Raw genomic sequence first — 24,863 nt, 5'->3', positions numbered from 1 at the left:
AACTACTCTCCTAGCCAGCTCAAAAAAAGTACAACTTATTGGTTGAAATCATAGCCAAAGTACAATGTCATGGGCCGACCATATGGATGATGTAAGGTGTTGGATTCCTATTATATCCCTGACAATTGCAAATCTTATACTTTCCCATAAGTCAAGCATCATCTAAACTCTAGTGTTCTTTCTCTCATCTTTTTTGTTCCATTTCTTTTTATTGATTTTTTACTGTCTTTGAGGCTTCCATAATCCTAAGAATCTTTCTTGATCTTCTAGGTACATAAAGGATCCCTGCTTATGAGTTTCATTTCTTCTTAAATATGATTTTTTTCATATTTGCCAACTTCACAATTATGATAAACTTTGACATATGGTTCAGTTTGTAAGTAGACTTATGTGGCTTTTTGAATTTATCTTGGTCCTGGAATATATGTTTGGTTTTTGAGAAGGTAAGATCTCATTTAAGATTCTTCTCATTGAAGACTTCCAGGTTGGTTCCTCTGTGAAACCATGGAGACAAGTAAACTTCAACGGGTCTTGATGATCACCAGTAAGGAAGTTTGTTTTGAAAATATCAAAGATCCACATATTCTTCTTTAATTTCTGCATCACAACCCCTCAAGGTCAATATCCTCACATACATCATAAACTTTACCCAAACCCCACAAGATCCACAACCATCCTTATTAATGTAAATGTATAAATATATAATTTCTTGAAAAAAGGATTTTGAATGGCAATAAACCGTTTGTTTTGCCACACATTTCTTTTTCAAACAAAAAAATCAATTAAAAAAAATAATTAAAACCTCAAATCGAAAATAAAATATTGACAAAGAAAAAATTCACAACCATGAAAAAACTGAAAAAAAAAATATCTGAGTATACAATCTATATATAATCTTACAAACAAAAAAACTAAATAAAAAAAAACCGAATCATACAAAACTAAACTTGATAATAAATTATGAAATGATAAACTTATTGAATTCGAAATAAAAAAAAATGTCCAATAAATAAACTGAAACCATAAACTAATGTAACTTAAAAAAACTTTATAACTTCTAGACAAACGAGTGTATATAAAAAACTCAAAGAGATAGAGAGAGAGAAAGAGAGAGTATACAAAAACTGATAACAAAAGACTTATTAGATTATTCCATCAAGATAAATGAATGAATAAAGGTATCCACACTTTTCACAAGTCCTTTTACTGCTCTTCATAATGAGAAAAGACTTCCTTCCCCAAACCATGACATCAACAACAATACATCAAAACCAACTTTTCTCCTTCACCAAACCAATCTGCCAATTCCACTTCATCCCGAATCTCCCTCCATGAATCTTTTCCATCTTTAATCTTAACCAAACCATTCTGACCTCCTTCCACTCTTTCTTCAATCTTTTCTATCAATTCTTTATACTTCATTCCTTCTTGTATTCTCAATGCAAATACGTCCGAAGATTTTTCTTGATAGACTTTGATTCTATAAAAATTCGAATTTAAAGCTTGTGAAGGATTGGTAGAAGGTAAAGTTGATCCAATTCTTCGATGTGATGATGATCCTCTACTCTTAGAACCTTCTTTAACATCCTTGACCTTCTCATTCGATCTTCGTTTTGAATTCAACGTCTTTTGAAGTTCAACATCACCTTCTCTTGGACCCAAGAATTCATAAATAATCCCCTTAGATCGTACCACCTCATCAAACCCTTCCAATTCCTTAAAAAACTCATTCAATTCCTCCATCCTTCTACAACAAACTAATTCATCCACCTTGAGATCTGGTTCAAACTTTGCTGGACTCCTAGATTTGATCAAAACGTCATTCGATAAAGACGAATAAAATTCCAAAAATTGATCATATAATCTATAAAGTACCAACACCGTTTCATCTTTTGAATTCGCCTTCTTAAAATGTGATCTCAAGTGAAACCAATATTGACCCGATTCTTGATGAAATGATTCAACAGATGCGTGTACCAAGGTACCATAGCGATCTCTCAACATCCCAACGGTAGCAAAATGTTGTTCTTGGGAATGAATCGATTTAGCCGGACTAGGCGTAGGCGTTGATCGACCAGGTGGCAGTGGAAAATCTTTTGAATTAATCGGTTCCCGTTGTGATGGATGTTGATCGGAAGACCGTTTGTTGGAATGAATCGAAGAGGGATTGAGTGAAATCGGGTTAAGTGGTACCACTAGTTGAGTCGCTAGGGGAAGAGAAGTGACCGAGCTAAAGGTAAAAGGTCGAGTAGGAGTGGAAGGGGCTTTGAGATTTCCATGTGAACGAGCTGGTAACAAAGCAGCTCGAGCTGGTTGAGGCAGTGAGATTGGTTTTTTGGATCCTTTGAGTTCTGTTGCACCCGATTGAACTACACCGCCACGATTGCTCAAGTTATCAAATGTACCCAGCGAGATACTATTGACTTTGTAAGCTGCAGTGGATGCCTTCCAGGCGTCAATATCCGGAACACCTTTCTTCAAGATGACTTCTTTGAGATCTTTCAAACGTAAGGGATGACCCGAAACCATGTCTTTCACCTCTACAAAGTTCAAAGGAATTAATCCCGCTGTTTAAATGAGAAATACAAAAGCATATTTTGTTTTAGCAAAGTTGGTTGACTAAGGGAGAGAGAAGATGAAGGAAAAACTTACGTCCACCTAATCTACCGATTGGTTTGACTACAAACCATTGAGATTCACTATGAGCCATGATGACCAGTGACTCGCCTCGCTTAGCATCAAGTTCATCTGTACGCTCAGCTGTAAAGTCGTACTTGACCTGTACGGCAATGAAAGAAACATATCAGTCAAAAGGTTGATGTACGTTATCTATTGAAGAAAGATAAAAGATACTGACGGTACCAAACAACGGATTTTTCTGGTAGGCTCGAGATGAAGCCAATGAAGCGGCAGTAGCATGTTGATGGTTGACTTTAGGCTGAGAAGAAGAAATGATGCGAGTTGGAGAAGTGGGTGAATTGGTAGCAGACCAAGAAGGAGTAGATTGATGATGAGAAGTCTTCAAAACTTCTTGATGAAGAGATTCAAAACAAGTAGAAGGCACCAAACCGCGAGCACCAGATTTGAGATGACAAGCTTCAAACCAAAGATGACCAGCTTGATCTGATCGTTGACCTAAGAAAGAAAACGCATCACCAGATTGAAAAGAGATTTCCAAGCTATGAGTAGCTTTATAAGATTTAATAGATTTGATAATTTCAGGGTTTGATGATCTGCTTTGATGTAGAGTGTGTTGAAGATGAGTAGTTAGATGAGAAGGAGTTTGAGGATATGAAGAAGAAGAAGTTGAGGTGGTAGACGAAGTTGAAGAAGTTGAAGAAGTTGAATAGGTATTGACCCTAGAGTTAGTTTTGTTGTTCATTGAGCTCATCTTGGGATTTCGAACTAATATAGAATCAAATTTAAGTTTCGATTGAGTATTTTATAGAAAGTCAAGATAAAAGATATCAACGAGAAGCAGATGGAGGATAAGAGTATATATTTAATTCAAGAGTGAGAAGCAAAGACTATCTAGCTATGCAAATGCAAAGAATAGTATAGAGAAAAGTTGATGGTGAGATGGATCTGGATTGGTGGGCGATGAAGGATTTATGTAAATAGATTGGTCAATTGGTGAAAAAGGGTTAAGAGTGGGTGGGATAAGAAGATGGATTAAGTTTGTAAGCGAAGATGGAAATCCGATCTGATTTTATAATGATTTCCAAGAAAAGAACCAGAGTTATGCAAATAAAAGATTGAGATAGTTAGTTTATACGCAAATAGACTGTCAATCCACTTCAGATTAACAGGAACTGATCTTCGAATCCACCAAAAAACAAGAAGATATCAAAGTCAACTAGGATTTCATGGATTATATAATCAAGTGGCCACTCACTTTTCAAGCTGACAGTAGGTAGGGGTGTTTGTTCGATTGACCTGGTTTTTGCGGTTGATCGTTTGATGATGAAAAATGACAGTTGAAAGTTGGAAAGAGTGGAGAAAGGGCAAAGGGCAAAACAGGAAACGAATTAGTCAAGGAATTCGATCAAAGAGGTTGAAGGAAAGAAACAGTGATTGGATTTCTACTCACACAGTCACTTACGATTCACAACTGACCAGAAGTTGTGAATGGTGGAATTTATGTAAAATGATGGTATGGACTTGTGTGTGTGGTGTGATTGAGGCGAAAAAGAAAGAAAGTAGATGAGAATCAAAATAGAAAAACAAGTTGGTTCTGGGAGAAAAGTGAATGGATCTCAAGATTAGACATAGGAACCAGACGTCATTTGGTTTGACTGTTGACTGAAAGACTTTTCAATGATCAACGCCTATCAACAGCTTGGATGATGGTCAAAATTAAATGGTTTCGAATGGAAATCACATCACATCACCTCATATCACCTCGTCATTCATGGTTCAACTGAGTTTACACAGAAAACAGTTACAATATCAACTTGGATTATGATCACGATGATGAGAATGATGGATCATGATGGGAATATAATTGGGTATAAATCACTACTTTTGTTTGTAGATTCAAGTTGTATGCACCAGATGAGACTATATCGATCTTAAAAGTGTAAAGTGGTGTGAAGATTTGAAGAACTGGTCAACAAGAAATGAAAAGAAATCAAATCGGATATATCACGGTCAAGAAACCTCTAAATCCACTTCATCCTCACCCACTCAACCAAACTCGAAACAAACAAAACCAGCATACACATAAAGAAGATGTACATAGCGAGATCTATGTAGCAAGATTAAAGAAAGATGAAATGGGTACATAAAAGGAAAGTGGATTCGAAGAGAACTTACCATTTCTTATCCAACTGGCCGTTTCTATCAACATCTTGAGTTATAAAATGACTTGTTGTACAGAGTTGATTTGTTTGATTGCGGATGATTTTCTAAAAGAGTGTGAGTTCTCAATCTTGATAGAGACTTTTTAAGCTTATCTAGTGTATTCAAAGTTTTTAGAAATCATGAGATTGGTGGTTTTTGAAATTGGTGAATGATTTTCTCTGGTGGCACAATTGTAGCTTGCGGCTCTGGTCGATCGATTTGCTGAAGGGTGTGTGTGTAAAAATGGATCATCCATGTTTGATTGATATGATTTGTGGGGGAACTTTATTGGATAATGATTGGGGTGGTGTAATACTAATACGGATTTATGGGGAGATCTTATATCAAAGCCATCTTAAAAGCCTATATTCTTTTGATTTTCAATTGATTTTTTAAACAAAATAAACTTCTTCTTGTTCTTCACATTTTCTTCTCTCTTCTTGCTTTTCAATCTTTGGCTTAAAGTGATCTACTCTTTTATTTAAACAAAACACCCCACTTATTCAATCTTTCTAGAAAAACATAAACTAATTTGAAGTTGAGCTTTGATTATGAATTGTAAGTGCGGATGCTGATCAAATGTGATTGGAAGACAAATCAACATGGCTTTCCGTGATCATTCTGTGGGATGTTTGGGATCAGAGGTTTAGCCAAAACTGATCGAAAGATCTTTTAGAAAAATTCCTACAAAGTATGCATGGTCATTGGTCAACACCATCAAGCATATTTAGACTTGAATGATGGACCAATGAAGCAAATATCACGAGTTCCAAGCAATGAGAATAAGTGATGATAATCAACAATTCTAATGTTGAGGACTCAAATACAAAATAATCTTTGCATCAAATATATCTGAATATAATCTATTTTTATTTCAGTCAATATTTCACTTCTCCTTGTTCTTGGTAACTTTGATTCAAAAGACATCCTCAACTTTCGTTTGCAAAGTTTTCTTAGCGATTAGAAATCCCCCAATCAGAGCTTTTTGCTGTTATGCATATCTATTCCAATTCTAAGACCGAGTTTCCCAGACGTCATCGCTAATTGTAAAGAACCAAGCTCTTTAGTTACAGATTTCACAAGAAAGATAATCTTATTTGGAGAAGAACTAGATACATCTGATTATACATTGAAATGGTATACATCATTTGGTCATAATCAGAACATTTCATCGAAAAGTAACATTCTCGTACTGTTTATTGTGGTACATAACTCTTGATTGTTCGAGGTACATTTGGTGATACATCTTCTTGGCTTGCACCTAGTAAAGGCCAATAATCTGTTCTTTCAAACCTACAAAGTACAGCACCGACCAGACCATTCAAACACAGTCAAATAGATCACCAAGTCATAGAGACGAGATACACATACATGTAAGCACAATCGATAGCATTCGGTTGACCTAATTTAGGATCAGCCCCAGCTTCAAGAAGTGCGATTGCAATAGACCGAAAGTTTTTAAAGATTGCACCGGATAATGGTGATTGACCACGATCGTTTAATCGATTTGGATTGGATTGTTTGGAAATTAAGTATTTGACTAGTTCTAGATGACCAGCATAACTCGATAACATTAAAAGTGTATTACCTGAAATCATTTGAATGATTAGTTTTCGGAGTATACTATTGAGTGGAATGGTTTACCAGATGAGTTGGTCAGATCCACTGGTAATCCTGCTTCTATTGCCGCTTGAAGTAGGCTTTTTCATTCAACCAATTTAACCCATTTTTTTAAGCGATGATATTAACAAAGAAAAGTATGTCAGCTTGGGTTTGATCTAACGGATTTTTTTTGGCTACATCTTGTATTGATATTCGAACTCACTTTAGATCTCCAGATCTGGCTCCATCAAACATTTTATGCGCAAAGTTTATCGTATCTGAAGAAAGGACATTTATTTGTTGAGCTTCGTTTGATTGATGAGTTCCATTTGATTGGTGACCTTGGTTTGATTGTTGAGCTTCATTTGATTGATGAGTTCCATGTGTTTGGTGACCTTGGTTTGATTGTTGAGCTTCATTTGATTGTTGATTTCCATTTGATTGGTGAACTTGGGATGATTGGGGATGATGAAGTTCTGATGACATTGGTTGAAGTAGGTTGAAGTTGAATTTGTTTCGATGATGTCATTCAATTCAACTCAAGTGTACAATACATATGTAGCCTTGAGTGTAACGTGCTGGTTTCAAGAATGTGACAATACTATGACAGGCTATCGATCTAGTCATTTTGAGTGACAGCTGAGGTATGCTACATGTCACTTGATTGAAAGTTCTTCCACTGCCTTGTAGACTGTAGTGAGTGTGACCAAGTTCGTTGAGTTCTTCCACTTGATCCTTGAAGTTAACGGCAACTACTTCAAATCAATCTCGATCAGCAGTCTATCTCTTATCATCGATTCATCACTCGAAATGTCAGAAGATCTATTCTCAGTTTTAGCTGCAATCGGTATCATAGCTTTGGTTTACAGATGGTTCACTACTTCTCCATCGGTCTCTTCAACCACCTCAGGATCAGGTCGAGCTCAAACTGCACTTCAACGTAGAGCCTTGGCCGTCTCTCAATCTCAAGTAGATAGACTTCTTACTACATTTCCTCAACTTACTGAAAATGAAATTAGATATGCTTTGGTGACGACTACGGGTGGGGTTGAAGCTGTGGCTGAACGTGTACTGATTCAGGGAGGCCTTCCGCCGGTCAGTTTTTCTTAATGTGTCTTTTTCAATAGTGGGTCACTGGTGTTCCAAGCCTTTGCCCCAACTATATGATCTTCTAAGCTGATCTTTGTTTCTCATTTATCTTTGAACAAAAATAGCCACCAGCTAACTTTTTTCCAGCTGCTCCCACCTCCAATCAATCCGCCACGTCAAACTCCAATACATCATCTTCGACTGGCTCAACAGCTGTACCATCTCAAGCTGGATCACCATCATCTCATACGACTACTTCATCTAGTTTGATCTCAAGACTATGTTTAGAATCTTATAAACGGGATCAAGATTCAGCAATTTCAGAAAAACGCGAATGGACTTGGGAAGAAAGTCAAAGTAGATTAGAGAACTCAAAAGCTCAAGATGCGTCAAGTGGATCAACAGATCAAAACTCTAATGCATTAAAGGATCGAAAAGCAAAGATGGTACTCGAATCTAGGTGGTAAGTCAGATTCTCAAGCAAGACCTGATCAGATTTGAAATATTCATCATTGATTTGACTTTCTCTGATGTTAGGCGTATGCTTCAAAAAGATCGTAAAGGAAAAAGTACAGCTACAGTGTGATTAAGATGAACATAATTTGTTATATATTTAGAACCCCTTTCAAGTGAAAATTTTCATCCTTCCTTCGTCCTTTTGTCCGCCCGGAGCAAGGACTTCACCCAATCTTTGCAGTACCTTTTTTACGTATCTTCTCAAATGAGAATCAATTTTGTGTGAAATTAAACTTGATTGTTGTATTCTCTGAGATTAGAAAGTAAAAAGAAAGGAATTATATTTACATATGCAAACTAAATTGATCGCTTTTCTTAAGTTGTAGGTCTGATATAATTCCCTTCATTGATGTTAGAATGATCCTGTAGTTATTTTGTTTCTTTCTTTTTTGATTTCTTAAAGTTTATTATAAGATTACATTCATATTACATCGGATTTGAATTCATACTTTTAATGCAACATTAATTTACATCAGTAGAAGATTGTGAGTATGCGACTCCGATTTACAACGCATGTTGGGACACCTCGAAATAGTAGGGTCTTGTGGTGAGTTATCTTTAAATCGACTGATGATCATGCTCAATTCCTGTCTCCATAGTTCATGACAAGATTGAATGTATAGAACAGCCCAGATTGATCGAAACATGCATACATTTGCAGAAATTGATGGAAAACAAGGAATGTAAGTTTATCCTCAAATTGTTACAGCTTGAGGCTCAAACCTGCTCAATCTCCTTTCGTTCAACTTCTGATTCACATCAAACATCCACTTTTAATCTTTCCTTCCTTACCTGGAGTATTTAACAAAACGTGGAGTGTTTGACTACCTCAAAGAAAGTATGTTGACTCTTCTCTAAAACGATCACATGCCACTGTCGAACCCTACTTAATATCCACCTCTAGTGTAGGATTGGTTCAGTTTTCTTATGATACATGATCGACCATGTAAGACCCAATCCTCCGTGAAATTGCTTATGGTCGGATGCAGACTTACATCGAACAAGTTTGATACACGAATAGACAGTTTTGTTATGATTGGTCAAGATTACCCTGTAGTGTGCGTCGAATCAAGCTGATGATAAAACACGACTTGTTCATTAGTGATTTGTTTCGAGGATGTGGCACTAATTACGATGAAGATTCTTTAAGACCTTTGAGTTTTCTTAGTATAAGATCAATGCTTCGAAATTGACCAACTGAACCTCAATAAAACAGGTAGCTTACAATTCTCAAGTCTTTCAGACCTTGTCATTCACTTTATTTAATTTAAAACTTCGAGTCCTTAGAAGTAGCTTTTCTGTAAGCATGATTTGACTATCTTACGAAGCCGCTCATTCTAGTTCTCGTCTTTTTTTATCTTTGCTAATTGCTTTTGGTTCTTTGCTGTCTTATCCTTCATTTTTTGTTTGACTTCGCAGGTAGCGTTTTACACCACATTCGCCTATCGAAGCCGAAAGCTTAGCTTTAGAAGTCAAGCGTTTCAAGAGATAGAATATACTATTTGCTACACTGGTCACACACCTGCATATTGTAAGTCTTCTACCTTCAAAGGTCACTCTCATTAGTGTACATGCCTTTTTTCCGCGATTTTTTGGGCACGACCATATTCGCGAATATATCAATGTGAGGTGTACAGTGCTGATAATCGTTGTTTCGGTTTTGATAATCATCTATAAGAGACCGGCGATATGTTATCACAATTGGTCTTAGGATTATCGCTATGGATGCCTTCTCATGCTTATGCTGGTCTATCGCCATTCCACACGGCATCGACTCTAGCTCACCAACCCTCAGAAATGGATGCAGCTGGTACATCCGCCCATGCACCTCTCACAATCACCTGGAGTCCGGGGACGCAAGAGATGAATGGAAGAATGGCGGAGGGTGCACAAGCTGACAGAAGAATGCAACTCGCACAGAATGACTTACACGATAGCTTACTGGCAGATAAACCGAAAACCACTACTGAAGAAAGTAATCAAAAGCCGGTACAACTGGTGGAATCGGTAGAACACGCCAGATTAGGGGAATGGACTTTGAGAGCAAGAAAACTTCTACCTGGAGACAAAGCGCAAACTGCATTCGCACCTACAACTCAAGATCTATCAGAAACAACCACTCTTGTAGCTCCGTCTATCAATACGATGAGAACATACGATGCTGAAGAACTACTTCACATTGAAAAGAAAGCAAGGGAGTTGAAGCTGGGGTTCGACTACACGTACCTCGGCCATGGCACCTTTGTCAGAGATGAGAAGACAAAGTGGGATATACACGGGCTTTGGGGACAGATCAGGGTGTATGATAAAGATGAACACAAGTTATTATATGAAACTGATTGTTGTTATTGTGGTGGCCAAGGGAGATCATCAGGCGACTACACGACCGGAGAAGATTGGATACAGGGTGCGATAGGCCTTTGTGGTTTTGTCGCTTGTACTTCGGCTTATGTCGCATTCAAACTTTTCCGTGAAACATTGTAATGGTTTACCTACCTTTTAGATTTGATTATCAAACATACCTCTTGACGGCATGTAATGTGAATCAGGCCGACACACCGCACCTGGTTTATGATGCTGAGCTTTCGGTGATTGATTGTGCCGCAGACAAGGTCACATTCAATCTGATTTCATTGCAATTTGCTAGTTGATAGATGGTGAGTAAGTGCCCAAGCACGAGTGATTTAACAAAAGTTGTAAGACATAGTTGCGCGTTTACTTGTAAAATTCGATGATCTACCTTTGCTTTTGTGAGAACGGGAATGAGAGGTATCGAAATGGATCATCGTATTGAAAACAAAGTGTCGAACATGCGCTTTCACGGCGCGTGATGTCACGAATGGAGGCAATCCGCCGGACCGGATGTTCGAGCTTCACCTCTTGAAGGCGAAGCAGTTAGGTCACACTGAATTGATTTTATCGCTTGCTGGTCAATGTGGTGACTGAGCGCCTGATTCCCAGCGTTTGAACAAAAGCTAGATGGTTATGTTGTGATTTACTTCGGGGATTATCTTTCTTTATGTGCGATCTGAATCGACAGGTATTGAAAGGGATTTTTGCATAATTGAACATGGTCTTTCAGGAATGATGCGGAATGGGCATTGGCTTTTATACTTTCTTGAGCCTAAGCTAACCCTTTGGAACGGAGCCAAGATGATGATCAAAGGTTTCTCTCTACAAAGCTCGTATTTCTCTTCTCTTCAGTGTCATTATAAAGCATGTAGTGATACAAAATTCGGATAAATCTATTCAGAATCGTAGCATTTCCATACAAGGCTGCACACATCCCAGTTCCGCAATGAATTGTGAGTAACAGTCACAAAACCACATGTTTTCATTTGAACTAACGGAGAAACACAACAAAGATGAACAAAAGAAATGAAGAATAAGAGAACAGAGACCAATTTGAATTTTTAACAAGAAAGATAGGCCCGAGAAATAGATGATATGAAAACTTAGTAAGTAAATATCATGGTCTGATTTCAAATTCACTCATGCCCGTCCGATTTTTCATCAGAGCCATTGCCATCATCTACAGCTGTAGTATTCATTGGATCTAGTGTGTCTGAGGTAGGTTCTCCTTCATCAGTGCTATTGGTCACATTCGAAAGGCAGCTTGATTGAGTAAAGTTCATCATCGGCGCAGTCGTCGCATCTGAGTTGGCTAGAGCGGTAGTGTTCATAGAGTCAGATGAACTTTCGGAGGCTCCGGAGGATGTCGTATTTGCGGCCGAGGAGTCTACTGTTGTTGTGGTGTTCGATCCAGTAGTCGTGTTCATACCCGTAGTCGTTGATGCATTTCCGAAAGGTATGGTCCTCGCTGTTCGAAGAAAATAAAAGGTGGGATTGAGAAATTAGATTCAAAGAAAACCTGAAACTACAAAGAATTGCAGAAAAGGTAAAAGAATTGAAAAACTAACGATCTGAACCTTTTTTGACATTGCCACCACCAGTGGTAGACTTAGGATCAAAGAAAAGGTTAGGATCTGCTTGAGGACTTTGAGCTTGAAAAACTCCATTCAATTCACTATTCTTAGGTTGTTTTTGACAATAAAGACTATTTCTATCAGTCGGAGGTTGATGACTATAATCTGGAAAACTATTTCTTTCTGTTTTTCGATATTCTATTGCTAATCTTATCATTTCTTTTTGTACTTTTGGATCTTTGACTTTAGATTTCGCTTCATCAATTATACCTACAAGAAGAAATTTTTTGATCAATTTTTTTCTTCAACGTTTGGAGCCGGAACAACATTCATTGAGTTTACTTACGATCTGCCATATCTTGTTGAGCACATTCCGCTGCACCTGCTAGAAGTGGGGCGACTGCATCTCCTGATAAAGTTCCACATATCTCCCCTGAACATCCTTCAAGGTTATGTAAATCGTTGAGTACCTTTGGATGCGAGTTATTATCACTTATTCTACGTCTGACATGCGTAGCTCTGGTATGGATATGTCCATGAGGTATGTGAAAGGCATCGTGTTCTGAGTTATGGCCTCTAAGATGTGGAGATCTGGTATGTATATGTCCATGAGGTCTGTGTAGAGCATCGTCTTGTAAGTAATGATGATTGAAAGTTGCGACATTGATAATCAAGCACGCCAAGAAAACGAGAATCGAGAGTAGAGACCACATTCCAGCTGTGAGAAGAGTTGATATGGGAGGAGAGTTTAAAGCAACAGTAAAAGAATAGGATAATTTAATTTATTTAATTTATATCAGATAATTTTGATAAAGGTTTGGTTGAGATCGGATTGATAAGTGGTATACCTATATTCTGATGGACGGCGTGAGTTGAGGAGAAAGTTTTTGGACCTTCATTTCTCGTGCTTATATCACTCACTAAGCTCAGGTATCAAAGGCTCAAAAGTTCAGTAGCCATCTTGTGATTTTGACGATACAACGCCTTTGTTATAGATAAGAGTGAGAATGACGCAATCCATAGATAGAATAGTAGCCTGAACAAGTCTGACTCTGAAGGGATGTCTCTCGGCCGAGGGAAATAACGAACCAAAGACAAATAGGGAGGAGGGCAACGATGCTAGATGAAAAGTAACCTTTCAAGCAAATACGTAGTTGATAGGCATGACTTGATATTCCAGCATGTTGAAAGGTGCATACTTAAGCAAATAATTCGAACAAAGGGATTGATCTTATGAACGTAGTAGGAAACAAAGAGGTCATCAACTGAGCTGAACAACATATTCCATGATCGAATTGAGCGCACCTTTTACAACTCAGCATGCGGAGTTGTTCACGAGGTGCCTGAGGCGTGTACAACCCGGTCTCGGTACAGCTCAAGAGGGCCCGAGCCTCCGAGGCATGTCCTGATAATCTCCATACAGCTCCAACCTTCTGGTCTTCGTTTTGTTTGGTTGGGGCACGGAGGAGATGGATGATGTTTGTGGATTGTATGGACACAAGAGAAATCGAGTTCATAGCTTCGCGATAAATGAAAGCGGACACATCAGTTATCAGTCTTTCAACTGTCTTTCATTCATTTCTTGACTGACATAGAGACATGATGCCGCTGGCGCATATACGGACTTTAAATTCTGGTAAATTTTTGCGATGACTTGTCATAGACTCAAGAAGAGCGCGTGAGTGAAAAGTTTTGATCCACATGGCGGAGGTCTAAACATGTAGATTGGCCATGCCTTTTCACGGTCATATTTTATCATCCTCTCCAGACGATTTCAAACCTAGTGGCACTGGCCGCTGGAGCTGGATTTGGCCATAAAATGGTGAGCTGGTTTCCAATCACCAGTCAGTGTCACCCCCGTGTCCACATCTCAACATTTCTGCAGTATTTTCTAACTTCTTTCTAACTTCTGGATCATTTTCTAATCCTGCATAATTTTCTAACTTCTGCATCAAAGACCGAGATTTTTGAACCCATAAGCCCTATCTAAATGGCTCCGATTGTGTCTTTCGTCGTGTTCGTCGCCTTTATCAGTTTCGTGAATGGCTATCTAATAACTAAGCCACACGAGGATGAGATTTGGCAGTTGAGTAGCTGCTTCTACGTCTCTTCCTTCTTTGGTCTGTAGTCCTCCAAGGCTCATGAACGATCTGCCCCCTTAGCTTCGGTCATCGCAGATTGATTCGCTGGACAGCCGTAGAAACCGATCCGCCTGAAATCACCATTGCTATCACGAACATGGATGGGGGGTTAGTTTTTGGCTCGAAATCTTTATGCATTCTTGTTGGACTGAAGTATTTGGTGGTACAGAACTTATCCTGCTGGTATGAATCGAATTATTAAGCAGGGCGTGAGAAAGGAGAGAGGTAAATTCGTGATCAATGGTCATGCGTTTGAAGGACTAAACGAAGGACGAGGATACCAGATCAACATCTTGAATAAGGTCTGATTTTTCTCTCGTCAATTCTGGCTCTTCTTGGTCTAGGTTGTTCATACTGAGAATTTGAAAACCACAGGACGCTGGCTCAATCTTGGCTCAAAGCCCGCAGTTTACGCTATCGTCCGAGGACCCAAGTGATACAGGCCCATCGCTTCCCAATCCCAACAATCAGACAATAAATGGGGCAGACGATCACATGTCCCCAGGTGATGATGATGATGACATCGACGAAGTGATGGCGAATAATTTCAACAAAACCTACGCCGATGAGCTCCTAACGAGCACTTCTCGAGATGATCACTCGCGGAAAGACTGCGCACGAAGTACCAGCATGGGGCCCAAAGTGGTGAGGATTGTGCGTCGTGGAATCTAGGTAGCTTCAGGTCCAAACTTTGAAGTGAACAAAAAAGTCCCTTTGATAGTTTTGGCCTCTTTTTGATCAAATATTTCTGAAATGGGGTCAATTCCCCTATTGTTATGATGTGTGTGGATGAGGTTATGTACGGTGATGCTAGATTGGGCGTTTTTGTGGGCTACTATTGTGGTTTTATGGATTGATATAAGTCAGAACGCAACTTGATTACCCTGAAATACCACCGGGTGACAAATTTTTATATCTGAAAGCTCTATCAAGGAAGTTGTAGTTCACTCAATGTCCTTCAGAAGTAACAAGCAAGGTGTTCTGAATATGATCGTGGTCATTTCGCATTTCTGAGACCCTCAGACATCAGTGTCATTGGCGGTCTTTTTTCAACCCAAAAGCAGATGATAAGCCTCCTGGCTCGCATTCATCTCAGTCTCGGTCATCTTGCCAGAAATCAAAATCAGACAAGAAACCTTCACGGATCAATTTTTCTACACATGCAGCTCCATTCAGGTCCAATCAAAATCAGATAAAAAGCCTTCTGGCCCAATTTTTGAAGCTTTCACTTCTCTCACTTGACATTCTGAATACATCTTACTTTTCTGTCAACCTCGTCTTTTGGTTCTGTCCTTGGCTTTATTGTGGCTACGTTTTCGAGGATCTTTGGGGACACATTTTTTCTCCCAATCTTTTCACTATCTCCTTAATCTCTATGATTTGTTAATGTTATCAGTCTCTGATTGATTGAAAAGAAACAAGTTTCGGAGCTTCGATTTTTTGCATTTCTCTGGTTGACCGTTACTTTTATTATTCTTGACCCGTCTTTTCTCATAACTTCTTTCAAACTCATCTGTGACTCACGTTTCTATCTTAAGATTCCCTTTCCTTTCTATCTTATGTGCATGCATTGGATCTTGAGTCAACGCTTTGCTTAGCTCCGTGGTGCTCTGTCTTTTGCTCACTTCTGTATTGTATCATTTTTCATCTTTCATGGAACTTACAAAGGCGTAGCAATGAAAAAATATTAAAGAACAAAAGCGGCAATAGGTTTTGGGTGAAGTCCCAAGGCTGAGTCTAGGGTATGATATTGCTTGATAAAAAAGAAGACCCTATGGGGTGACCAGCGGACAACAAAAAATAAAACGCTACGCTGATAATGATACCAGAATAGGGACAACCTTAAGGAAAAAGGAACGCTTAAACACTGAATTACCAATTGTGATAGTTGAACTTGTACTGAATATAACACTCTTAAAAATGATAGCACCAAAACATAATTAAACCTTGATCCCAAAAACTAAGAAATAACCAATAACTCCGACTCAGAACCAAAGATCACGCTCAAAGAATGATCCAAGATCACATACATAGCGCAAAGCCAGACAGTCAATAATGAAGGGAATAAAAAGGGAAGGAGGTCTGCGAAATTACACAGGATAAGAGAAATTGAATAGACGGCTGTGAACACGATGAGAAAAAGTCCGGTGAGTTGGTCAGCACAGATGTCCGACCCGTTCATAAATATACAGGTGCGGTAAAAGTCCGAATTCATCCACATTCTCAAAATCATATCTTCAGGCAGCATAACAATAAAAGATGGCGAAAAAATACAATGAGAGTCCCTTGGAAATGTGAAGTACTGAAGTACATGGGACTCCATCTGACTCCATATCAGAGCTGGGTGAATGATCCTTTGGGAATTGCGTTGGGATGTATTTTTAGCGCTCAAAATCTTCAGCCGATGAAAATCCTTGATGACCAGCTCTGCTTGAGAAACGATGTTGTTCCTCGATCATTTTCTGCATTTCTAAACACTGCACCTCCGCAGTCCCCCACACCATCGATTTTTTTACATATTCGATTTTCAGACTACAATGCAGCAGATCTCCTAACCGAAAGATCCTACCAATGGCTAAAGAAGACTCTCAAATAACATATGAACTGTGACATATGAACAAAAGTTATAGATTCCCGCATCACTTCAGGGTCGCCTGCCAATATCAAAACCAGTGAAGGCTCCCGGAGTAATCTACCTATAAGCTTGTAAGAGTCTATCCTTTTTCGCTTTTTTTGCAAAAATATATGTACAATCTACATGCGATTTTTGGCACTTTTCTGTATAACTTGTCAAGATACGGTTGCACTACCAAAGCGTAATAAACCCGGCGAGATGATCATCTGTGACTCTGAGAAGTTGGAACTTTGAAAAGTCATCATCCATAAATCCTCATAAATTCCAACTGAAATGATGTACCCCAATTTCTTTCGTTGCGATCAGATTGATTGAAATGATAATGACATCCGTTCTAGAATTGAAGGCTCTTTATCGCCAAGAGTGAATGAGCATGTAATGCATAATCCGAACCAAACACCTAGGACACACAGTTAGGGGAAGATACTTTGACTTTTAATTGGTCATGTGACATGTACGATGAGGTCATTCAAGGTCATATATTTTCAAATGAAAATCCATTTCCTGTCCCCACCGAGCGACATGAAGCTCAACCCTTCGAAATGAGCTTAAGACAATAGTTTTTTTCGACTCAAGAAGTTTCACCGCAGCCATCTTGAAAGCAATTGAAACAAAACACAAGATCCTCGAAGGGGAGATCATTAAGATTTTAGATGTTTCTACAATTCTGAGAGTGATATCTCGTAAAGTTGTGATTAGAAATGAACTTGAATTAGATCGAATCACGATGAGATACCTGTAAGCGATTAGTCATCAATCCTGATTTCTGTCGATCTACATAACTTGAAATTTTCATATTACATCGACTGTTTGTGACCTCAAATCCAGAACACTAATCCCCACTGGGTTCATGACTCATGATATCTATTCACATTAGTCAACTTATTTCCTTGTTTTATTAACTTAAGTACACGGTATATCTATCTATATCTATCTCATTCTCCATTTCTCCCGGCTATTTATTCCTCCTATTCACATTCTCCACCAGGGTCTTTCCTACACGATTCTCATAGTAGAACTCCCATCTCAAAGCCTTTGCAAGCATTCAAGTTCTTCACCATGCCTGCTAAAATTGCTATCATTAGTACGTTGGATATCTATCTGATATATCTTTGAATAAGATTATTCCTGATGAATATCAAAATGTTCTTCTCCAGCATATTCGATGTATGGACATGTGGATACATTGGCGGATTCAGTTGAAGAAGGTGTCAAGGCATCTGGCGCTATTCCTACTCGATTTCAATTACCAGAGACTCTTCCTGCAGAAGTATTAGAGAAAATGTACGCTGCGCCAAAGCCTTCTCATCCTGTGTTAGAGGATGTGAACACACTCAAGGTGAATAAATCATATCTTTTTTGATAACGATCATTGATAGTCAATTTATCATTTGTCACACTCGATTGTAAGCTGACTTATGATTCTACTCATGTATTTATACAGGAATTTGATGGTTTCCTCTTTGGATTCCCCACTCGTTATGGTCGTACTCCAGCTCAAGTCTCTATCTTTTTTGATAAGACTGGTGGATTATGGATGTCAGGAGGACTAGTCGGAAAGGTCAGCATCATTCATGATCACGAATTTTACAGAGTGTGAGTCTAACCGGACTTTCTTTGATTAGTTTGCTGGGATCTTCACCAGTACTGCTAGTCAACATGGTGGTCAAGAAACTACCGCTTTAACAGTTAAGCAGTTGTCCTTTTAGCTCTACTCATCAGTTTTCTATCTAATCGCACACATCTTTGTCTCGTTTCAGACCCTTCCGTTTCTTTCCCATCATGGTATGATATACGTACCTATCGGTTACGCAAACGCAAACCTACAGGACAATGGTGAGGTCCTCGGAGGCTCCGCTTGGGGAGCGGGAACCGTTAGTATTGATTCATCTTTTCTTTCAAACAACCGTTCAACACTGAGCTCTCTGTCATTCCGCTACTTACAGATCGCTGGTGGAGATGGTGCAAGAAAACCCCATGCCAAAGAACTTGACATTGCAAACCATCAAGGAAAATCTTTTGGTACGATCTTAAATCAGTTCGTCGCTGGGAAGTGAGTAGGTGATCCTACACTTTATTTCGAGTTTTTTTTTCCCTTGAATACTTTTACATTTCTATTCTCGTAAAGAAGATGTTTGAGAACTGGTTAAATACGATTGGTATTTAACAAAACCAATTTTTGCTGGGATTGTTTTTTCCAGCGAGAAATGTTATCATGTTTTACAGCGTTCTCCAACCCAACGAGCCACAACAACTTTCCAATGAATTTGATTGACCATATCCTACCTAAATGATTTGGAAATCTCGTTCGTATACTATTACTCCAATCATATGATGAGTGTCTTATAAACCAAGAATCAATACATCTAAAAACACTTATCGAGAGAATTTTTCGGAAAGATTGATGACTTATTGAAATTTTGAATGAACGTTTTCAACTTTCTTAGAATTTCATCAGAAGCTCAAATAGAAAAAGATCAAAGAAAAGAAGAACATAATTCAATTCCAACTATTCCAATTCATCAACAAGAAAATGAACCTAAACCCAAAAAGAAATTAGGTTTTGTACAACGTCTTTCATTGAGTTGTGGTGGTGGACAACAGAATTATGAAACTTGATGTCATTTGATACTGGGTTCTTTTCGAATCAGATCAGTTTCTCTTGATGATATCTTTACTTTTGTCTTATAGGCTATCATAGTACAATTCATCTTTTACTATACGTCTTGTAGCTTGATGAATGCTGTGGTGGTCAACTAATTATAATGTGATGGGAATGTTCTTTGGTTAAATTGAGAGCACCAATCGTCCACTGCTGACGGTGGCTATGTGGGCTTTAAGATAGATATAAATTTCACAGTTGCTTGTATTTTGAGAGTCATTGGATTTCCGGCTAACTGGACCCTCCAAATATTCCTCAATGCCTGACACGTTCAGGCTGACTTCCTTTTGCCAACGACGAGTGAGTGATATTGATTCAGTGTATGAGTTGAGTTCCCTACTATAAGCATATTTTGCTACTAGGAGATGCTTTTATAGGGTACTTAGCGTTCCTCAGCTCTGATTACAAGCATACTCCGATAGGCTCGGCGCCGAGCGGCAGTCGATCATTGAGAAGATCAGTCAAATTGCGTCATCCCGCATTCATCCGCTTAACCTTGGCAGACTTGACTTTACCCCAATATAAATATCCTCCCCATCCTCCTCAACCCCTCTCAGTCATCAAGTCGAGTAGCAATCCAATACCGTTAGCCAGTCTCATTAGATATCATGTCTGAAAACAATATCGTTAGTCTTTCTTGATCAAGTCAACTTCCTTCATGTGCCAGACTTTCGATTGAATGTTACAATTTCTAATGATCTGATTTGGGTTTCGTGGTACAGCTTGTACTCGTGCGCCATGGACAGAGCGAATGGAACAGTAAGCGCCACCTCTTGAATTTACCTAAACATTCCTATACCTCAACCTTTTTACTGATCATCTTCTTACCATACAGAAAAGAACTTGTTCACCGGTTGGAAAGATCCAGCATTGACTGACCAAGGAAGAGACGAGGCTAAATCCGGTGCCGAACGTTTACAAAAGCATGGTTATCAATTCGATATTGCTTTCACTTCTGCTTTAAGTCGAGCTCAAACTACCTTAGCTATCATTCTTGATATTCTGGGCCAATCGAGTATTGAGATTCAAAAGGATCAAGCTCTCAATGAACGTGATTATGGAGAATTGACGGGTCTGAACAAGGATGATGCCAGAAAGAAATGGGGAGAAGATCAGGTTCATATCTGGAGGCGTAGCTTTGATATTCCTCCTCCTGGTGGCGAAAGTCTCGAAATGACTGCTCAGCGTACATTGCCTTACTACAATGCCCATATCAAACCTAAAGTCTTGGAGGGCAAAAAAGTTCTAGTAGCCGCTCATGGTAACTCGCTACGGTAAGTCATCTCCAACAGTCTGTCATCGCCATCTTACTTACTAAACCTTCCAACCGCTTCAGTTCGATCATCATGGAATTAGAAGGTCTCACCGGCGCGCAAATCGTAGAAAAAGAACTTGACACTGGTGTTCCGATTGTATACGAGCTCGACGCTCAAGGTATGTTTTATTATTACCTGACTTGATATTAGAGAAGACTTCTTTCTCAATCACCTGTTTTCTTATGTTCTCACAGGCAAGGTCATCAAGTCTACTGTTCTCAAGGCTTAAAATTCGGGAAATGATATCGATTGGACTCATTTGGAAAATGATACCTGATTCATTGCTCATTGTTTATTCAACTCTTGTAGCACGTTGAATGTTATTTTAGATTGCAAACACAGACCTGAAAGTCTAGACAGCCATTTTGTGTTTTTAACTATTTGGTGACTCTGTCAAATCAAAGTCTTAGCCTAAGGTTTTTAGATTTGTGAGATTTGAGAATAATATTAACCTGGGACTGTTCAAATGTACCCTATTGACTCTGGTTTAGATTCACTGTAACAGCAGAGCAGTAACTGAATGAGAAGGAAAGCTAACGGATGTATGATGTGGCCAATAGTTCAGTCATGCCTGCAAAGTATGAATGAAAGAATTCGATGCGGGATCTAATCAACGCAATAGAGCTATGATGAAACCTGGACAGACAGGTGTAAGGTATGAGCTCTATGTGATAACTCGAATAGTGAAAAGGGACAGTGGCGGATGAATCAACGCCTTACCTGGACAGACAGGTGTAAGGTATGAGCTCTATGTGATAACTCGAATAGTGAAAAGGGACAGTGGCGGATGAATCAACGCCTTACCTGCAGTGATGCAGGAGAAAAGAAAAACGGAATCTCGAGCTTTCAATTCCTAACGGTCAGGCAAAGCAAAAATAGAAAAACTACTGAAAACAATATGAAGTACTAATTACCTGGACAGACAGGTGTAAGGTATGAGCTCTATGTGATAACTCGAATAGTGAAAAGGGACAGTGGCGGATGAATCAACGCCTTACCTGCAGTGATGCAGGAGAAAAGAAAAACGGAACTATTCGAGATATCGAGAAAGAGAGATTTGATGAGTACTATCCAGGAAAACAGCTAATAGAGTGATTATAGAGGAACACCGCGACTTACTCTTGAGCTTTCAATTCCTAACGGTGAGGAAGGAAGAGAGAGCTCGAGAGGCAGCGGGAATATAAGACAAATCGAACACAAGTGAAAAATTCTGACAACGGGGTTCAAACACATTCATAAAAGATAGAAACTAAAAAGGAACAGGCTACTCTCAAAAGGGAAGTAATGTTAACCTCATTCGTCACTTTCCAACACACACACCCATGATACCTTCCCGATTTGGATGCACTTCTCACACTTCCTAACTACCCCCTTGACACAATTCCCTACCATCTTTACACGCAGCACACACTTAATCCTAGCTCCATCTACTTCTACAACTGCTACACTGATCACGTGAAGGACTTGAAGTGGAGATCGAAATCATACAATAACACGCCCCCTCAAGTTCTTCTCGTGATAGGCTTGAGACCCAGTAACTTCCTAAGGCTTGCAAATTGCTGAGATCCTAACGGTTTTGTGAGGAGATTGGCAATCATCAGGTGAGACGGACAGTGTTGGAGTGAGAGTTTTCCTGAGTTTACAACCTCCCGAATCCAGTGATGGTGAATCTCAATGTGTTTCGTTCTGCCGTGAAAGATAGACTTGTTAGTGAGATGAATAGCGCCCTTGTTATCACTTTCAAGGACAGTCGGGTTTTTGTCTTCAAGGCCTAATGTAGTTAGCATAGTTCTGAGCCATACAAGTTCCTGTCCCGCCTCCGTGATTGCTCTGTACTCAGCTTCGGTGGAGGAAAGAGCCATGGTTGGTTGAAGTCGACTCTTCCAAGATACAGCTCCGTTGGCGAGGATGAGAACGTAGCCGGTGGTTGATCTTTGAGTGTCTCTATCTCCAGCCCAGTCAGCGTCACACATGGCTTGAGGACATAACTCACTTTTGAGACCCCTAACATGAGTGATGGTGGAGTCACATGAGTAGGTTATTCCAAGATTGAAGGTCCCACGGAGGTATCGAAGAACATGACAAGCGGCATCCCAGTGTTGGAAACCAGGCCAGTCAAGGTGCTGAGAGAGGGTACCAACTGCATGCGCTAAGTCGGGTCGCGTACATTGAGCAAGGTACATTAAAGAACCCACAACACCCCGATAGGGTAGTTTTCGCAGAGCGAAATCATCAATCTCTTCTTGATCGGGTTTGTAAAGTTTCAGATTCGCAGTGAAGGGCGTGCTAGCTGGCTTGACGTCTAGGGAGTTGAATCTTTCCAGTACTTTGAGTGCATAGGCTTCTTGACAAATTGAGTATCTGAAAGTATCCAGTCTGTTGATTTCTATTCCTACCACCGTGGATGCCAATCCTAGGTCTTCCATTTCCCAGCGTTGGGATATTTCCAACTTGAACGTCAAAATGTCGTTACCGGTGATGGCTAGATCATCGACGTGGACATACACTGCAGTGAATTTTTCGCCTTGATTTCTGATATATATACAGTGGTCGACTTCACACCTCACAAACTTGACACTTAGAAGAAATTCCTTTACATCGTCCTGCCAGTATTTCGGCGCTTGTTTGAGTCCATAAAGTGATTTCAGAAGACGACAGACCTTGTGTTCTTCACCGGGTTGCCGGAAACCTTCAGGCTGTTCAACATAGATGAGTTCATGAAGATCGCAGTTGAGAAACGCGGTAACCGCGTCCATTTGATGGACTTCCCAACCAAATATGGCAGCAATGGCAATCAGGAGACATAAAGAGGTTGGTTTTCCGGTAGGGGCAAATGTTTCGAAGTAGTCTTCACCTTCAACTTGTGTGTTGCCCATGGCCACAAAGCGTGCTTTAAATTTGACTGGATTTTTGGCGTTGGAGGTGGGCTTTTTCCTGAAGAGCCAAAGACCCCTGATCACATTTGAAGAATCAGGTCTGTCAACCAATTCCCACACCTTCTTGTCCTGCATAGCTTGAATTTCCTTCTTGCAGGCTTTCAGCCACTCAATGCCTTCGAGACCATTTACAGCTTTCGAGTACGATTTTGGGACATCTTGAGCGGAGGTGACCATGTTGCAGAGCGGAAGGACACAGTCGAATAGTTGAGTAAGTTCCCAGGAGGCACGGAGGGATGATTCATCTAAGTCATCACACACTGCTGAGGCGGAGTAATTCACAGGACCCTTGGTGCGTGCTGATCGTCTAAGAGGTGCAGTCTGATCATTTGTTACAACGGAGGGCGGGTTCTGGACAACACCGTGACACGGCTCGTTGACTGACGGTACAGGTTCAGGTATAACTTCATCAATCTTGGGGCTTACAGCATCCTCCTCATCATCGTCGGTATCAGAGTCAAAGAATTTCAGCGAGACATCAGGTAAGGTGGAAGGTGGCGTGTTCTGAGATGATTTGGTCGGAGAATCTTCAAGAAAAGGGAACGAGTTCTCATTGAATGTGGCATTGTGTGTGATGTGAATTTTCATCGATGCCAGATCATACACATGATAGTTAAAGTTGTCCTCTTCAAAACCAACTAGGACTCCCTTGGAACTCACTGGAGCGAACTTTGAGCCACGGAGTTCTTTCCTTATTAGCGAGTAGGTAAGACAGCCGTACACACAAAGGTGATCGACGGTAGGCTTTTGGAAATGCCACGCTTCAAATGGGGTTCTGTTTCCACTCAGCGACGCAGTGATAGTTCTGTTGGTTAGGAAGACGGCCGTTTGACATGCTTGTACCCAAAATCTGAGAGGGGTACCAGATTCAATCATCATGGATCTTGCTTTTGTGCTGATAGTTCTGTTTCCGCGCTCAGACACACCATTTTCTTCAGGTGTGTGGGCAGCAGTGAGATGAAGAGTGATACCTCTTTCTCGAAGTTCAGTCCCTAGGAGGTCGTTCAGGAACTCGCCTCCTCTGTCCAGGGTGAACTGTTTTATCATTTTGCAGGTTTGACGTTCGGCTAGAGCAATGTAGGCTCTGAAGATTTCGTATACAGTCTCTTTTGTTTTGTCTTTCATGAAGTAAATGTGGCGATAGGAGGAAAAATCATCACAGAAGAGGGTGTAGTACATTTCATTCTTTAATCCTTTA

At 39.7% G+C, this 24,863-nt stretch overlaps 8 protein-coding genes across 8 annotated transcripts; 5 read left to right on the top strand and 3 right to left on the bottom strand.

The window, feature by feature from the left end:
• Window positions 1-766: 766 nt before the first annotated feature.
• On the bottom strand, window positions 767-3,600 carry MELLADRAFT_116922 (uncharacterized protein; the record flags this gene model as incomplete). Its single annotated transcript, XM_007411610.1, has 3 exons — window positions 767-2,567; window positions 2,653-2,779; window positions 2,858-3,600. 3 exons carry the CDS (start codon window positions 3,389-3,391, stop codon window positions 1,252-1,254), a joined length of 1,977 nt encoding a protein of 658 aa, XP_007411672.1.
• Window positions 3,601-6,209: 2,609 nt separating this feature from the next.
• On the bottom strand, window positions 6,210-6,759 carry MELLADRAFT_30570 (uncharacterized protein; the record flags this gene model as incomplete). Its single annotated transcript, XM_007411609.1, has 3 exons — window positions 6,210-6,430; window positions 6,487-6,542; window positions 6,668-6,759. Coding segments are annotated over 3 exons (369 nt in total), but the record flags the coding sequence as incomplete, so codon positions are not given.
• Window positions 6,760-7,192: 433 nt separating this feature from the next.
• On the top strand, window positions 7,193-8,526 carry MELLADRAFT_72232 (Hypothetical protein; the record flags this gene model as incomplete). Its single annotated transcript, XM_007411742.1, has 3 exons — window positions 7,193-7,539; window positions 7,659-7,996; window positions 8,071-8,526. 3 exons carry the CDS (start codon window positions 7,255-7,257, stop codon window positions 8,117-8,119), a joined length of 672 nt encoding a protein of 223 aa, XP_007411804.1.
• A 1,212-nt stretch (window positions 8,527-9,738) lies between these two features.
• Window positions 9,739-10,533, top strand: MELLADRAFT_107915 (uncharacterized protein; the record flags this gene model as incomplete). Its single annotated transcript, XM_007411743.1, has 1 exon — window positions 9,739-10,533. The coding sequence occupies one exon, from the start codon at window positions 9,739-9,741 to the stop codon at window positions 10,531-10,533; it is 795 nt and encodes a 264-aa protein (XP_007411805.1).
• A 1,004-nt stretch (window positions 10,534-11,537) lies between these two features.
• MELLADRAFT_64418 (uncharacterized protein) lies at window positions 11,538-12,688 on the bottom strand (the record flags this gene model as incomplete). The annotated part of the gene is made up of 3 exons (XM_007411608.1): window positions 11,538-11,869; window positions 11,970-12,245; window positions 12,322-12,688. 3 exons carry the CDS (start codon window positions 12,686-12,688, stop codon window positions 11,538-11,540), a joined length of 975 nt encoding a protein of 324 aa, XP_007411670.1.
• A 936-nt stretch (window positions 12,689-13,624) lies between these two features.
• On the top strand, window positions 13,625-14,788 carry MELLADRAFT_107913 (uncharacterized protein; the record flags this gene model as incomplete). Its single annotated transcript, XM_007411744.1, has 5 exons — window positions 13,625-13,653; window positions 13,686-13,819; window positions 14,170-14,224; window positions 14,271-14,418; window positions 14,492-14,788. 5 exons carry the CDS (start codon window positions 13,625-13,627, stop codon window positions 14,786-14,788), a joined length of 663 nt encoding a protein of 220 aa, XP_007411806.1.
• A 2,730-nt stretch (window positions 14,789-17,518) lies between these two features.
• MELLADRAFT_48945 (uncharacterized protein) lies at window positions 17,519-18,981 on the top strand (the record flags this gene model as incomplete). The annotated part of the gene is made up of 6 exons (XM_007411745.1): window positions 17,519-17,835; window positions 17,909-18,090; window positions 18,196-18,312; window positions 18,377-18,439; window positions 18,512-18,625; window positions 18,698-18,981. 6 exons carry the CDS (start codon window positions 17,811-17,813, stop codon window positions 18,806-18,808), a joined length of 612 nt encoding a protein of 203 aa, XP_007411807.1.
• A 1,040-nt stretch (window positions 18,982-20,021) lies between these two features.
• Window positions 20,022-20,958, top strand: MELLADRAFT_107911 (uncharacterized protein; the record flags this gene model as incomplete). Its single annotated transcript, XM_007411746.1, has 5 exons — window positions 20,022-20,039; window positions 20,136-20,172; window positions 20,249-20,687; window positions 20,750-20,847; window positions 20,924-20,958. 5 exons carry the CDS (start codon window positions 20,022-20,024, stop codon window positions 20,956-20,958), a joined length of 627 nt encoding a protein of 208 aa, XP_007411808.1.
• Window positions 20,959-24,863: the final 3,905 nt, after the last annotated feature.

The sequence above is a fragment of the Melampsora larici-populina genome, assembly GCF_000204055.1.
Source record: "Melampsora larici-populina 98AG31 unplaced genomic scaffold MELLAscaffold_26, whole genome shotgun sequence".
NCBI classification, from domain to species: Eukaryota; Fungi; Basidiomycota; class Pucciniomycetes; order Pucciniales; family Melampsoraceae; genus Melampsora; species Melampsora laricis-populina.
The sequence above is the reverse complement of the archived record's forward strand: the minus strand, read 5'-3'. Positions and strand labels throughout refer to the sequence as shown.